The sequence below is a fragment of the Tigriopus californicus genome, chromosome 12 (genome assembly GCF_007210705.1).
Source record: "Tigriopus californicus strain San Diego chromosome 12, Tcal_SD_v2.1, whole genome shotgun sequence".
Lineage (NCBI taxonomy): Eukaryota > Metazoa > Arthropoda > Copepoda > Harpacticoida > Harpacticidae > Tigriopus > Tigriopus californicus.
This window is the reverse complement of record NC_081451.1, coordinates 1621523-1636865: the sequence shown is the minus strand read 5'-3', so window position 1 is coordinate 1636865 and position 15343 is coordinate 1621523. Positions and strand designations below refer to the sequence as shown.

The window sequence follows — 15343 nt, the reverse complement described above, 5'->3', positions numbered from 1 at the left end:
TCGACAGGATTTTCCATTTTGTAGCAAACCTTACGACTTCTAGAGAGGGTTCACCGAGTTCTCCGGGTTCCCTCTACACACTAAAGAAATCTTGTTGGATTTTACTGACGATGTCATCTAATCTATGCCGTCATTGTATATAGATAGTGTGTATTAGGATCTTAGAAGCACTCTTGAGCTCAAGTCTGGCGCGAATAGACACTCAAAACGTACTCTTCAGTTAGAAGGCATATCAGGGTGTAGAATATGAGTTTTGTATTTAATTTGTGGGCATTGCTTTTCGTTTTTCGATTTACTAAAGTGAGACCTGATGTTTATTCAAAATATGTCAAACCTCGGCAATATTGCTAGGGCTTCTCCATATTTGCTCAATTAATTACCAGAATTGGAAGTTCAAACAAATTTCACTTTACGGGGGTCTTTTTGAAGCTTCTTCTTCCTATGCCTCAAAACCAGTAGATCCAGTGAGTAAAACCTGGGATGGCCTTTTGATGTTTTGATCTTTGCAGTTTTAAGACCAGAAAGCCATTTAGGCTGTTCTTGAGACCATCCACCTCAAACATGTGAAGAAGTAAGCCATGTAGTGATCTTTCTTACAATAGTAGAGAAGATCTAGTCAGTTCTTTTTCTATCCCTTCCAAGTAGGATGGTTTTCGCTCTCCCTTCCGTCTGACCCTAGCATCCCTATGCTATCTATTATTGCTCATAAGCTTCTTTATATCAATGGCATGCCAATAATGGGAAGGTTTCTCAAGATCAATCTTTAAATGAAATCATAGAATTCAACCAGAATGAACAAAACGGAACAAGCAAACTTGTGAGGATGGCCAGTTATTTCCTCTCTTTTCTCTTTCCTCACTTGGAAGTGGGGAACAAAAAATTGAAAAGTTTTGGGGAACTTGAACTTGTTTTCTGGCAAAACCACCTCTACCATCTGTCATGATAGTGATGGTTGCAATTACTTTTCAGGGGGGCTAATATATTACCCTTTGGAATTGGTATGCCATTGGTGTGTTTTCTCCATTATTGATTGGTTGGAGAAGATGTAATGTTTGTCAATAACTCTTTTTGGTGTATATACAACTGTCATAGAAAATATCTGCCACAGGGAAAGTTGGTTGGGGATATGGTTAATTTTCTGTTGTCTTGAGGTGCTTCTTCCATCTGTTCCTGTTTGTCAACTTCAAACTGCCTATTTACAGCTTATCGGCTGCTTCTGTGTCTTCCTCATCCTCATCCAATCACTCAGGAGAGGCCAGAAAGCCCATCACTGTTACCGATCTGTAACTTTCTTTGGTCGTCAGACAACCGTGTTGTACTTGATGATAGTTGTCATTCGTGGGTATTATTATCATTACACTTATTGCGCTCTTGGGTCAATGATTGTATCTGTTGAGTGTCATGTGTGTGGCTGTGGTTGTTGGTTTATATCCTCCTCGATGTCGGCTTGTGTACACTTGAAACTTGGATCTTGTTGCGTTGAAATTCCGGGGCCACGGAACTACTTTGAGTGTTTACATGTGAGGCGACCAAGACTGACGCTCTGTGACAACTCTATGAAAATAGGTGCTTCCACGTTCTGCACTCATGCTTTGCACCCTAACTCAGGTGCATGCCACTAACATCTAAATGAATTTACCACCTAACATGCACCCTCAAAGACTCCCATCAGAAATGTATAATTAATGAATGTTAATCAGCCCCATCCATTCATTCATCCATCCATCTATCTATCTAATTTAGCCAACTTCTCTTTCCATCCTCTATCTGCTAGCCCTTCTTACATAATAATCACCATTCTCAGCTACCATAACTTGTATTTAAGAATCTTGTCGCTACAAGAATATTTGAATAGGAATGATCATCGACCCTTGTTTAATGTCTTAGAACAACCAACCACTTCCCGTCTGCTCTTGACCAGTGTGTCCTCTATATGATTGTTCCCTCGACCAGCCTTAAAAACAGTTTTCATCTGGCCTCTTTTCTCTTGAATAGGTAAAACTCTGTGATTTTGGTTTTGCCCGCATCATTGGTGAAAAAGGCTTTCGAAAATCTGTGGTTGGGACCCCTGCCTATCTGGCCCCCGAAGTGCTGAGGAATAAAGGCTACAACCGCAGCCTTGACATGTGGAGCACTGGCGTGATCATTTACGTGAGTATTGCTTTGTTCTTTGCATCATTAGGAACAAAGGACCTCAAACCGAACCTTGAATGGATGATTGTTGAGTTTTGAGGCAGGTAAACCAAAAGAGGCGTCAGGTTTTTTTTTTGCAAGAAAATGTTTGAAGGGATATATTTTAAGCTGTGTAAGACGGGAGAGGTAGGTACGGCAAGTTTCAGATTTGCATGATATTGAATAGTTTTTAATTGAAAAAGTGTGTGACTCTAAAGTTTCCGGTTTAAGAGTCTTTACACTAATACCAAAGTTGAAAAATAATCTAGCCTTACTCCATCCAGAGTGGGCTTTTACAACTATTTTGAACCAGCCTTCTCAAAACATAAAAGGCTTCTGACATAGGTGAGATTTGATTGAGGCTTGAACTTCATTTTTTATTAGTTTGATACTTTCAGACAAATTGCCTTTTAGACTAGTACCCATGAAGTACGTTCGTAACTTTTTGCTATTTCCTTTCCCAAGTCTAAGCTATGAAAGCTCAATTAAATGCTTGATTTCGAAATAAGTTCCATCCGGACTAAATCGTTTTACTTCTGCCAAGTGAAGGATTTAAGGGCATTTCTAACCCATGAAACCACAAGAGAAAAATGGCAAACGTCAGTACTCTAAATTTGCTTTGAATTATCCAGTGTCACCGTACATTCTTTGGCATTTACTGATTCTACATAGGCTCATGAAAACCAGTAAGTCGATGCGAAATAGCAATACTGGTGCCAACAGTCATGTGCAACCTGGAACTTTGTTGCAGGGATTGTCCGTTAACGGATATTTGTGACGCAGTTGACGTTTCTAATCAATATCTGTTTTGCTAATAGGTGAGTTTGTCTGGCACTTTTCCTTTTAATGAGGATGAGGACATTGGTGAACAGATAAAAAATGCGGCCTTCATGTATCCTCCTCATCCTTGGAAAGAGATATCCAGTCAAGCCATTGATCTCATAGGGAATCTGCTTCAGGTAAGCTCCTCCAAGAAGTTTATTAGCCAGTCATTTGTTATGCTTGAACTTGAAATTAGCTTCTTGAAGGAAATAAGTCATGGTCATAGTTTTCAAGTTTTGTTCAAAAACCTAAATATCCATGTTTTGATATGGTGCACTGTCATACGTTTAGTGATTCTTAAGGGATTTGTGAGCCCTCTGAACGGTTTTTTTTCCTCAATAATTATTGAATGACATGATGGACCTTTGTAATAATGTCGGCGCCTGGTGTACTTATCACGTAAACTAGTTGGAAAATATTGATTTTGAGTGCTCCATGCGACGTCAAACACATTGTCAATTACTTTATAAATGTAATAATTATTTACAATTACAAACATATTGGTCTGAATTTTAATTCATTACAATTACTTTCTTTTCCAACTTGTTCAATTGCAATTACTTCTCATTTATAATTCATTTACTTCCAATTACATTTTTAAGCAAAAGTATACAGTACGTCATTTACAAATGTTTTAAGGACCCTATTTGAAATTGTCCTGCCATTTTGGCTTACAATTTACCCTCAGGGTATACATGAAAATGTTTTGTGGTTGTAGGAGGATCTACTTTTGTTGTTAAGATGGCGCTGTTGGCTTTGCGGACATGTTCACAGTTTCTTCAGAAATGTTTTGAAAATAGATATATCATGAACGTTTGTATCTGGAAATGCATAAACACATGTTTGCATTTATGCTTTTTTTAATATGCCCAAGATATATTAAGATATAAGATTTTATATATAGATTAAGATATATAATATATATTAATATATATATTAAGATACATTTGTCCACAGCATACCAAAGAAACAAAAGGAACAATGAAATATGTCTACAAATGATTCAAAAGTGGGTGCATGAAAACGTGTCATGTGTAATTTGTAATTGAAACAGCTCAATTAAATTGGTCCAAAAGTAGATGGTTATAATTACAATTACTCTAAGTTCAAATGTAATTAGTTACAATTACATAAAAAATATAGTTGCAATTAGAATTACAACACAGGTCTGCCAACTACAGTCAAGCTGTTTTATTTTCAGGTCAAGTTCCGAAAGCGATACTCTGTGGATAAATCTCTAATGCATCCCTGGTTGGATAGCTATGAGACCTGGTGTGATTTACGCGAACTTGAGAACAAGTTCAAGGCCAGATGGTTGACTCACGAGTCGGATGACTCTAGATGGGAGCAACACCAACTCCGACTTGGCAACGCTGTCGCGGACAAACTAGCCAACCTGACCACAGCCACCGATTAACACGATTTTAGAAAGCCTCCTTCCTCAAAGATGGAGGGTCCACTTTGTTCCTCTTGCCTCTTTTCCATTTATATTTCAACATCTTGATCATGGTCTCTCCTCCATTGCTTAGCACTAAAGCTTCCTCTGCTCCTCTGCTCCTCTGGCCCTCAAATAGTTGAATGTATGACCCCCTCCGGTTGTGGAATATTTAATTTAGAGATTTTGGCGCTCTACTCCTGTTTTCTCCTTCGACGACCCCGTCCCTCTGTATTTGAACTTGAAACCACGTGATTCCAAGATTTTAAAGTATACATAAGATGTGAACTCTTGACGCTTTTATTACTACTCCCACACACATCTCCAATGATATGACCAAACTCATTAACTTACCAATGGCTGCACTTTGAACGTGGTTCTGAAAAAAGACCTTCGCAACAATCGAGAATGCTACTAGTTATTTATATCAATGTTATATCTTATATCACACTTCTTACACCCACATTTGTATATGATTGTGCATATCCTCACCACGAACACGCCCCCGCCCCCTCATCCCATTGAAAAGCGTTCATATCCCACTTGATCCTCTTACTGGTATAAATATATCTATGTGTTCAAGACTGCTCAGTGAACAAGAAATAAATGATCACAAGTCATAACCAAACGTGTTTTTTTCCTAACTGCGTTTTTAAACAATCATTTCCGGATTCTTCAGGAAATTTGCAGCATTTTTTATCAATATCATGAGATCGGACAAGTGTCGATCAAGTTGTTTTGTGCGGTCACCCTGTTCCTGTGAGGTCAGGCTATCGAAATGGAAAAGTAGATCGGATATCCCGGGGAAAGATCCTGCTCCATAGCTGTCATGTTCGGAGGGCGAGATGATGGCATGCCGAAATTCGGTCCTCCTCGGGAGACCCTCGGGCAACAGGAAGGTGCGATCTAACTTCATGACTTGATCATTCAAAATTCGCAATGCTAGTGGGTCTTCAACGATTGCCTTGGATGACCGCCGAGTGTTCCATAGGGCTGCTGTGTCATTAAATTCCTGAACAGCTGACCTAACATGCTTCAATGTCAAATTCAAGGATAACAGCTTATCTTCTACCCCGGATGTAGTAAAATCGTCCACAGAAGTCTTCATAAGTTGGTAGTACTGTTTTGGATCGAAGTCCAGCAACAAATCGTCGGCCAAACTACGTCCCATGACAAGGTTGAGGCCGGCGCAGACCTGATGTTGCTTGAAACCGGGATCAAGGATTTCATCCACCAATGCAAATGTCTCAAAACCTGTATGATAGGTTGGATAGTTGTAGAATTCAAGGTTGGGATATTCATGAAAGTCGGGTTTGACGGAGAAATCAATGACGGGAATGCCCAGTTCGTAGATGAAGAAAGCGTGGTCACTTCCAGCTGCAGGGAGGTTGGTCACTGGCTCCGAATTGCCCGAATCACCTTGGCTGGTCCAGTTGTGCCAGAACTCATAGTAGCTCTGTTCCGGATTGAAGGGACTGGGCACAACTTTGGTGGCTTGTAAGAGTTTATGGTTGACGGTGGGCGTGCTAAAGCTCTTCAACACAGAGCCTGCCACGCAGATGTCGCAGTTGATGTAAACAATGGCACGCTCTTTAAGCTTGGTCAGGTAGTGCTCAGTGAACTCGGTGGAACCCATCAAGCCGTATTCCTCAGCTCCCCAGCTGAGGAATACCATAGAGCGTCTAGGGCGCCATTCTGTTGTATTCGCTTTTTGGCCTAAAATCCTGACCACTTCCATCATTTGGGCCGTACCGGATGAGGGGTCTACGGCACCATAGCCCCAGGCATCTCTGTGGTTCCCTAATAGGACGTACCGATCTGGTTCCTCTGAACCCCTGAGGATACCCACCACATTGGATGATACCTTGCGTTCTAGTTTATTGTTAACTTCAATTGATAACCTACAGTTGGTGGCGCACTTTTCAGGGTCGAACGACCCGCCTAACCTATATTCGACCCCTGCAATTCCTCCCATCCAATCCGGAGGCACAAGCTCTCCCGACATGGCGCCCAAAATCACGGCGGCGTCCTTGTAACCAATAGGTTGCGCAGGAATGGGTGGCAAGCGTTTGGCTAGCACATCATCTGGTACCCGGTACACGTTGTCCAAGCTCGGCCACCCAGGAGTTTCAGGGTCTCCGTGTCCCAAGAAGGAAGATCCCCTCTGAATCCCGGACTCTGGCAACCAAAAGCTGTCTGGGTAGACGTCCTCTGTCCCTTCAGCTGCAACGTCAGCTGGATCGGAGAAAATGATTACGGCTATGCAGTCATTATCCGCACCGTTTTGAACCTTGTTGCCTCGAAAACCTTTTCCATAACGTGTCAGACAGATCTTGCCCGTTACATTGGTAAAATACTCTGAGTTTGGATCCATCAGCATTTCGTAATCTTCAATTCTCCCGTAATTTGTGTACACCACGTCTCCCGAGATCTGTCCAGCTTTGGCATACGCGAGGAAAGCGTCCACAAAATTTGTGTCATCACCTTCTACACCGTCCTCAATGACTGAATTTTCAAAAAGTAACCCGTGCTCGTCATCCTGGAGAGTGATCATATTTGGTTTCGCAGGATCCGGATAGGAGAGTAACATCTGATACTTGACCTGGTCCACAACATCCAAACCAAAGGCTTCCCATTGGGATTTGATCCACCCTGCCAGATACTCGTCCCGATCTGAACCCGCCAAGTGAGGTTCTTTAGAAAGCTCCAGTAGGAAGTTTCTCATTGAATCCGGAGATACTTTGTTCAAGTCCTCTTGAATGTCAAATGCGTTCCATTTGTTTTTAGTTAACCGCTTGATAATGGCCAGCTTGGACTCATCTTCGTTGGAAATGGTTTCGGAATAAGGCGCCGTAAACCATCCCGTTACGAAAAACACCACGCCACCGAGAATAAATCCCCCCACGCAGAACGTTATGATCTTGACCCATCCCATGATAAGTTCAATTCTTTTGTTCGTGTGGCTCATCTTGATATTTATAAGCCGAGGGTAATCAGAGTTCCCGGCGAAACAATTAGGTTTGTTTAATGTTGAATAACACTCAACTGTAGCTTTGGGTAAATCCACAAGTCAACATTGATATGCATTGTAAGCATGAAAATGTAGTTTTTTTAATTTTTTTGGTTTTTTTTTCACGGGCATTTCTAACCGCTACAGTACCAATAAATGTCGATTTTCAAATGCTAATCTTTATATTATAATTGGTATTCCAACGAGTTTGAGGTGGCCGACCAAGCTAGTCCTTAAATGTAGGGTTCATGTGGAATGCTAATTTAAAATTTGTCCAAATCTGACTTGAAAGATGTTACCAGATCAACAACGCCAACGTATTCCCTACGAATATTAGAGGGAGACAGGTTAAAAAATGGTTTGTTCTAGAATAGGAAAAGTATTTGTTATGTAAAAACAGTTCTAACTATTCCGTCGGGATTGTAAAAGCTTACACTTAATTCAGTCTAATGCCATTTGCTTTAACCTTTTGAACAACTAATCCTGGTACTAAAATTATATGATGTGTCAAGATAGGAAAGCAGTTAAAGCAATAAATAATGATAAGAAGTAGGTTTCATACTTATTGGAGCATGCGTTTATGAACTATGGAAAGATCGAAGCCCTTCATTTTAAAGGTTCGAAGACAGAACCAGTGACAATCGAAATGTCTTTTCCACACTACTTAAAACTTGCATTCGAAGTGCCGAGTAAGGGAAAATCTCAATGTTGGCTGAATTTATCATCATATCATAAACAATGATTGATCAAGCGGGAGAATTTATATAAGACAAATTTTATCAGGAATGTTACTTTATTGCTCATGTTGAGATTGTCTTTGTTATGGCTATTTTCTTTGGAAAGACATCAGTGTTTTCTTTAGCTAGAAGGGAAACAGCCTATCAATCATATTTTATTGCTTATTTGACCAAAGGATCAACTTTGGTATTAGCTAGTGCCTTCGAATCCTCTCAGTCGTCTATTACATGTCTGTGAATCTCTCTAATGGCACACAGGATTTATGATTTACAAACAGCGGTGCTAGAAGACTTCGATAAATCGCGCGCAAAATCGCGAAAAACAGCTTTTCGCCAAATAGACAAATTGGCAGGGCGTTAGCCGTTCCTCAATAAAAGGAACGGATTCCAGTTACAAATACTTGAACCTACAAGAGTATTTTATTTTACAACCGTTACTTACGTAGAACTGTAACGGTCTTACTTATTACAAGGGCTCGGAGAAATATTTTTTTTAATATTACATTGATTTTAAGTTGTCCCCCAATTTTTTTTCTCATAACCTCTAATTTTGAGTATGTGTGTGCGTGGGGGGGGGCAACAGGATTGGGGGGCTCAAAACTGTAAACCTTGACATTCACTACAATTGATTCCGATTTGTTGTTGAGGAAAAAGCTCATGGATACTCTTGAAGATGTTTTATAAAAGATACCTTTTGCACCTTCTTTAAATACCGCATACTGCATTTCCCAATCTTCTTGGTTTGTTGCTATATAGTAGTTCTCTAATTCTTACACTATTTCTCCATGCTTTTATGGCAAAAGCTCAAGCTTTTCCTAAAAATGCAAATAAAATATAAATATAAATTATTGAATACTTTCCAAGCAAAAGATCAAATATAAAAACATTTGCATTTTAGCCCAGGTCCTTTCACCCTGAGAGATAGCTAAAATAAAGCACCCGGAGGAACCAAATTTGATCTAGAAACCTGCATGGTTTAGGGTATTACTTCGGTGGTCCAAGTTAGGAGGCAACTTCAAAGCCTTTTGATTTCAAAGATTTTGAAATAATGAAATATATTGAAACCTTTGGTGGTTGCTTCAAACTTTTGCAAAATTAGTTGAACGTTGTCTTTTTATGTGGCTTTTTGCTTTTAAACAAGCTTATATCCTAACGTTTGAATTTTTTTTCCTGTGAAAATGAATTACTTGGTGCTTTGAAAAAAGTGTTTTAGTAATGATTTGACCCTAAAAAACAATCTTTTTCCGGAGCCTACTCATTACAATGGCACAAGTCAGGAATCGTTTGGCCGCCAGAGGTCGCTTGAGGGAGAATACCTAGAAACCCAGGATGGCCCAATGATCAGTTCGCAAAAAAACCCAAACTCGGGCATTGTTTGAACATCAGCTTTAGTTCGAGCCACAAGAAGCTAGATTGCCAATTTAAAAAACCTGGACATGAAACAGGCTACAATGGGCGCAAAACATAGCTAACTTGGAGATTTTGTCCCTAAAACTTCGCAAATCAAAGGTTGGCAAATTGCTCAAAGTTATTAATGCCTATATTAATCATTCCATTAATATCAGGTTCAAGTGGTCTTGGCAAGTAGGTTTCAATACATGATAAAAGGAGAGCGAGACATGGCAACGTGTCCGTGAAAGGCGTTTTGCTCTACCCATAACTGCCGTTTTATGCCACCATGGAGCTTTGCGCTTTGTTGGGAGATCTCCTCCCTAGCTCACCCTGACGTCAAACATTAGAACGTGATCGCGACGTATGCCATTACTCTTCCCTAAATTTCAAATGACCAATGTTTCAGGTTTTTTGCCCTATCAAGACCAAACTTATCTGATCAATGTTATTTTTACGTGCATGAGATCATTGAGGCACAAGTAGAGGGCTTGTCAGCCCTCTAGGCACAAGGTATGCCTCAATTTCAAATGCACAAAAGCCCATCTCAGGGGCATTAGGAGGAAGAGACAGCAGTTGTCTCAACCTCATTGTCAAGTCTCTCAACAGACTTACCCCACCCCTTTCCTTTTCTCTTCCCTCTTTCCCTCCCAATGTTCCCCTCCCTCTCCTCCAACATCATCCTCAATTCCTCTAACCTCTCTTCTGCCCAAACTTTGTAGCCTTAATCCCCTCTGTGGTCATCATGAGGCCAACGAATCTTTTAAATCGTATGCTCAGGTGGCGGCCAGAGTTCCCCCTCTTTCTGCACGGTGATTCTCTGGACGCATTTTAGTCCAATTGATGAAGCATGTATATGCTTATATGAATGCACATGAAGAGATGTACATCTAGAGTCATGAATCAGTTGGTGTTCATCTTCATATTGTTACGGCGTTTGCTAAAGAAGATCATGGCCTTTTGTGGAAGAGGCGGGATTAAAGGCAACGTTTACAAATGGGGTAAGACATTTCATTTTTGCTAGGAGGCAAAAATTACGGCTGGAGCGTCATTTAGTGATAGACATCATGCCAAGTCAGGGGTTCCCCATGGCTCCATTTTAGGGTCCGTACCTTTTTTCAAACATCCATTGCTTAATATGTGTTGTTGTGAATATTTTGAGACCCCAAAAGAGTTCAGGGCTGCTTTTTACATTTACTTCAAATCAGAACAAATGGCTTTAAAAGCACATGTAATCTTTACTCAATCGAGTTACAGCTCGCCCATGATTTAGAAATATTGAAATTAGATATAGTTAGATATATTTAGTATCATAGATAGACTGAACTCTCGATTTCGATAGTATGAATGGAATTTAAGGCTATTTTCGTTACACCTACAATGGCCAGAGAATCCGCGTGATCTCTTTTATCTTCTCCTCAGAGGTTCTCTCATCCTCCACCTAAGGTGGACTTTGTCCAAAAGCAGGATTTTTTAAGGATAGAAGGCCTCATCAAAGAATTGATAGCACTAGTCCATCGATGAACAATCAGCCCGTAAAAGGGCTTTAATTTGAAGGTGCATCGTCTATAACTAGCTTTAGATAGGCAGGTCTTGTTCATTTCCATGACAGTAACTTGGCTTCGACCAGGGGTCTTGGATGAAGAGTTAGCCATGGTTGGTTTCAACTTAGTTCGTTGTGATAGACTACGCCCTGATAATCCCATATTCCCACAGGGGGGTGTATGCCTATATGTTAGGAATGATTTGCACATTAGTCATGTAAAATGTCTAATGGAGAAGAAGAGGTCTTAGTTTGTCATATCCGAGGGCTTGATCTGTTCAGTAAGTTCGTTCTTGTCAGCTCTCAAATTCGTAGGAAATGAGTTGGACCAGTCAGTTTGCTCATAGGTTTTCTTTGTAGGGGACTTCAATTTTCCGGCTAGCGTTGTAGAGTGGGAGGTTAGTCCCGATGGGTATATTCCCGTATCGAAATCGACATCTCAGTCGTTCGAAAAGCTGGAGGAGTTTGCGATCTTGCGCAATTTCTCCCAGTATGTTGGTGTAGCCAACAGAGCTAATAACGTTCTGGACTTGATCTTTTCCAATGACCCTGATCTGATCCAGTATGTCCATGTGACGCCTAGTAATCTGTCAGATCATCATGTTCTTGAGATACTGACGGACTCCATGGATAGGGTCGACCATTACTCCAAAGCATTGCACAAAAAATACTCTAGAGGCGGTCTGGCTAGGCCCTCGCGTGTCTCTGACCAAGGTCTCTACGTAGGTCTGGCTACGGACTTCCAGAAATATGGACTGCGAACGAGCTTCCCGACCAATCGGCCTGCTCTTGGTTATAGCCACTCTGAGCCATTTTTCGAATTAAAGTCATAAAATAAGAAACGTATATCTCTTCAATTAACGGTAGGTCAATTTTATATCATTGACATGCAAAGTCCATCGTCTCAAAGTTATGTTGTCCAAAGCTTATGTAGCTGATCCAGAGCAGACCGAAAATGCAAATTTTATGTCGTGTTTCCTACATAACTTTGAACATGTCTCCCGAGTTCCCTGAGCATGGGTTTGGGCTCAAACTGGGCTGAGTTCACCAACATATACAACAAGATCTTGTGGTTGTATGAAGTGCTTATTTGGAATAAGATGAGCAGTTTGGGAGATAGGATATTTTGGCTTCCGTTTGCAGTCCATATCTCTAGAAGTCCGTGGTCTGGCTAAGCTCATGTTCAAAGATGAACATTGGCCGTTGATCATAAGAAAGAGTAGAAGAACTAGACTTGATTTCAATGCTGAAAAAGGAACAGTCCATAGACCTTTTGGAAGTAATTGGTCAAAAGGAGCTGCAAACTAGGAAGAAGTGCCCAGGACAATTAGAAACCAGTAGTTGTGGCTAGCCTTCAAAGAAAGTTGGATTTGACCCAAGGGAGGATTAAGGCCTCCATTAAGGATGAACAATTAAAAATTGAGACTTGAGTGATTCAGGAGGTCAGGTGGTCGAATCCGAGGGCTTTTTTTGCTAATGCATACTCTAAGAGAAAGATAAAACACCCTCTAGAGCCTTTTGAGGTCGATGGTGATTTCTTAAGTCTCTCAACAACGGGAGCTGATAGAGCATCCGTTCAACCTAACCCACCCACTCTACTGCAATAACCAAGATTTTTATCATTTACCACTACCCTCCTGTTTATGTACTATCTGTCAATCCCCTCTTCACTTATGTCATATGCATTTAACCAACTCTAGTCATGTTTTCTGTGATATCACACCCTTGTCAACTATTTTATCCTACCACCCATTCATTCTTTTATTCTTGCTTTAAACTCTTTATATACACTTTTATATAACATGATCACAAACTGACATGACCAAGAGTCACAAAAAAGTACTAAACTCCTAACATATTCCGCCATTTTCATGTGGAAATTCAATTGAGTTATTTCATTATATAAAAACTATTTCACCGTTTGGTCATGCCTCAGAACTCGAAAAGCTTGAAGGTCCTCCGGGTCAAAAGACAACTTTGTTTTGTGTTGGTAAATGTGAGGAGTATGCGTACCCTACACCTTTGGTGAGGAGTCGAATGAAACAAAAAAAGAGGTTTTTGATGGGAAATTTTTCCTCCACAAAATGCCCAAAATCAGAGTGCTGCACTAAATTTTTCCTTGCATGTATGTGCTTCACTTTATTATTTGTATATGATATGCCCTCTGACCACATGCGATGCCATGTCCAAACTCAATCTCTCACTTCACTTTGCTTAGCTTCCTGGCAAAATGGAAATGCTGGACTCTTTTTACCCATACTTCAAAACCCATGTTTCTCGTGGTAACTTTGCATTTCCAAGGGTTTCGAGATGCTAAGTTGGATTGAAATGGGAGGACTTTGAATCAAAATGTGATGTATCGGTAGAGAGTCTGTTTTTCATTATTGTTTACCCTTCGTTTGATCCCAGACTAGTCGAGTCCAAGCTCATTTGTGGCATTTGAATGACACCATGAGTTAGTTGCTGCTTCCACGGTTTGTACGGGCCAACCCGTGGTCATTTGCGAGGGTGAGATGAAATTTGATGACGATAGATACTCATGATCCGATGGTAGGCCGAACAAAGGATTTGCCATCTAAGTCCAAAACAAAAAAAAAAACATATCTAGAAAAAATGGACTGTGAACAAGGTTGCCGCCAAATCGGCCTGCTCTTGGTCATAGCCACTCTGAGTCGCTTTTCGGATTAAAATAATAAAAGTTAATCTTTTCAATCAACGCCAGGTCGTCTTTTATACTTTTTACTTGTAATGCGGTTAGTTTCAAAGTTATGTTGTCAAAAGTTAATGCATCAGGCCGGAAATTCGAGTTTTATGTGGTGTTTACTACATAAGTTTGGACACATCTCTTGAGTTCCCTAAGCATAGACCTGGGCTCAAGTTTGGCCAAGTACATCTATTCAACAAGATCTTGTGGCCGTATGAATTGGTTATTTGGAAAAAAGTGTACGGTGTAGGAGATAAGAAATTTTGCTTCAGTTCGCAGTCCACATCTCCAGAAGTCCATGGTCAAAGTTATCTGCTACAGATTTCGCCCACCACGACGCTTTAACCAGTGGAAAAAAAGTCATTATGGAGACGCAAGACCGTTTTAGCGAATTTTAATGCAATCAGGTGATAAGGGACTACACTCGACATTAAACAAAACCTATCATGGGCCGGGAGCCAAGGCTGAACTTTCGTGGTTATCATTATAATACAGGGTGGAGGGGAAATAGATGGTACACCGAGCTCTATCCCCCTAGCTTTTCGTTTTTAGTTAAGTAACACATGCCAAATTAATCATAATGATCAGATTCTAATGGGGAATATAGTCCTCTTGTTTGACGATGATGTTTTGCTGCTGCTGAGGCTGAAGTTGTTGTTGTTGCTGTTGTTGCTGCTGCTGTTGTTGTTGTTGTTGTCGTTTGGGATCTTCATGAATCCTTTGAATGTGGCGCTTGAGATCAGCCTTCCTTTTTGTTTTCAGGTCACAATAGGTGCAAGGAAACAGCTTCGACAAATGTACCTTTCGGATGTGATCCCGCAAATAGCGGAGTGTCTGCGGGGCATAGTTACACACGGAGCATCCCATACCAAAAGGGTAAGCACTATTGTGAATGATCAGATCATCGACTTTGGTGTTGGGATCAAACGCCTGGTGAGATCCCTTCTTGTAGGCTGTGGTGGGGGGCGCCAATTGTGGGACAGGCTGGGCATTCGAGATGGTCACACTGGTGGTGTTAACCCCGGTCGGCCCAGCTGACGTGTACGAATTCAAGATGGCTGATGTGTCAATGGTGGGAAGTGAGATCTGCACTGGTTGCTGTTGCACCACGGGTTGTTGCGGCATTTGTACCATAGGCTGCAAGGAAGGGTATTGCAGATGAAGTGTGATAGGGGTCATAGGGATTTCGCTTTTGAGCGCAGCATTCAGGAGGGTGTCGTTGGTCAACTGTTGCGTGTTGGGCGCGTGCTGCTGGCTCATCATGTGCGTACCCTGGAGCTTGAGGGGCTGAGTGGGCAACTGAATGGGAATCTGAGGGAGTTGTGCGTTAGGGATGGTCACTGTTTGAGAGGGCGCCTGCACGATTGTAACGGTTTGACCGTGGAGGGGCTGGCTGGTGGCCATTGACACCATGCCACCAGAGGTCATAGTGATGTTGGAGACATTGCTACCACCGCCGCCGCCGCCGCCGCCTCCTCCCCCGCTTCGATCCCGATCGGCATGATTAGAAGCGGCTATGGCGGCAAATTCA

At 41.3% G+C, this 15343-nt stretch overlaps 2 protein-coding genes across 11 annotated transcripts in view; one reads left to right on the top strand and one right to left on the bottom strand.

Moving 5' to 3' along the window:
• The window catches only part of LOC131891795 (serine/threonine-protein kinase D1-like), a 37247-nt gene extending 32195 nt beyond the window's left edge, over window positions 1-5052 (top strand). For 5 of the 10 annotated variants that reach the window (XM_059241460.1, XM_059241459.1, XM_059241458.1 and 2 more), the window contains one exon: window positions 1203-1604. In XM_059241460.1, the coding sequence (XP_059097443.1) occupies window positions 1203-1287 (85 nt within the window). In that variant the 3' untranslated portion in view covers window positions 1288-1604. Of the gene's footprint in view, window positions 1-509; window positions 572-1202; window positions 1605-1995; window positions 2152-2990; window positions 3132-4195 lie in introns of those variants that run through there. The other 5 variants (XM_059241462.1, XR_009374464.1, XM_059241461.1 and 2 more) reach the window with 5 other exon arrangements.
• Window positions 5047-14668, bottom strand: LOC131892179 (N-acetylated-alpha-linked acidic dipeptidase 2-like). Its single transcript, XM_059241963.1, has 2 exons — window positions 14400-14668; window positions 5047-7397 (listed from the first exon to the last, which is right to left on the bottom strand). The coding sequence occupies exons 1-2, from the start codon at window positions 14523-14525 to the stop codon at window positions 5082-5084; spliced, it is 2442 nt and encodes an 813-aa protein (XP_059097946.1). The 5' UTR covers window positions 14526-14668; the 3' UTR covers window positions 5047-5081.
• Between the last annotated feature and the right edge of the window lie 675 nt (window positions 14669-15343).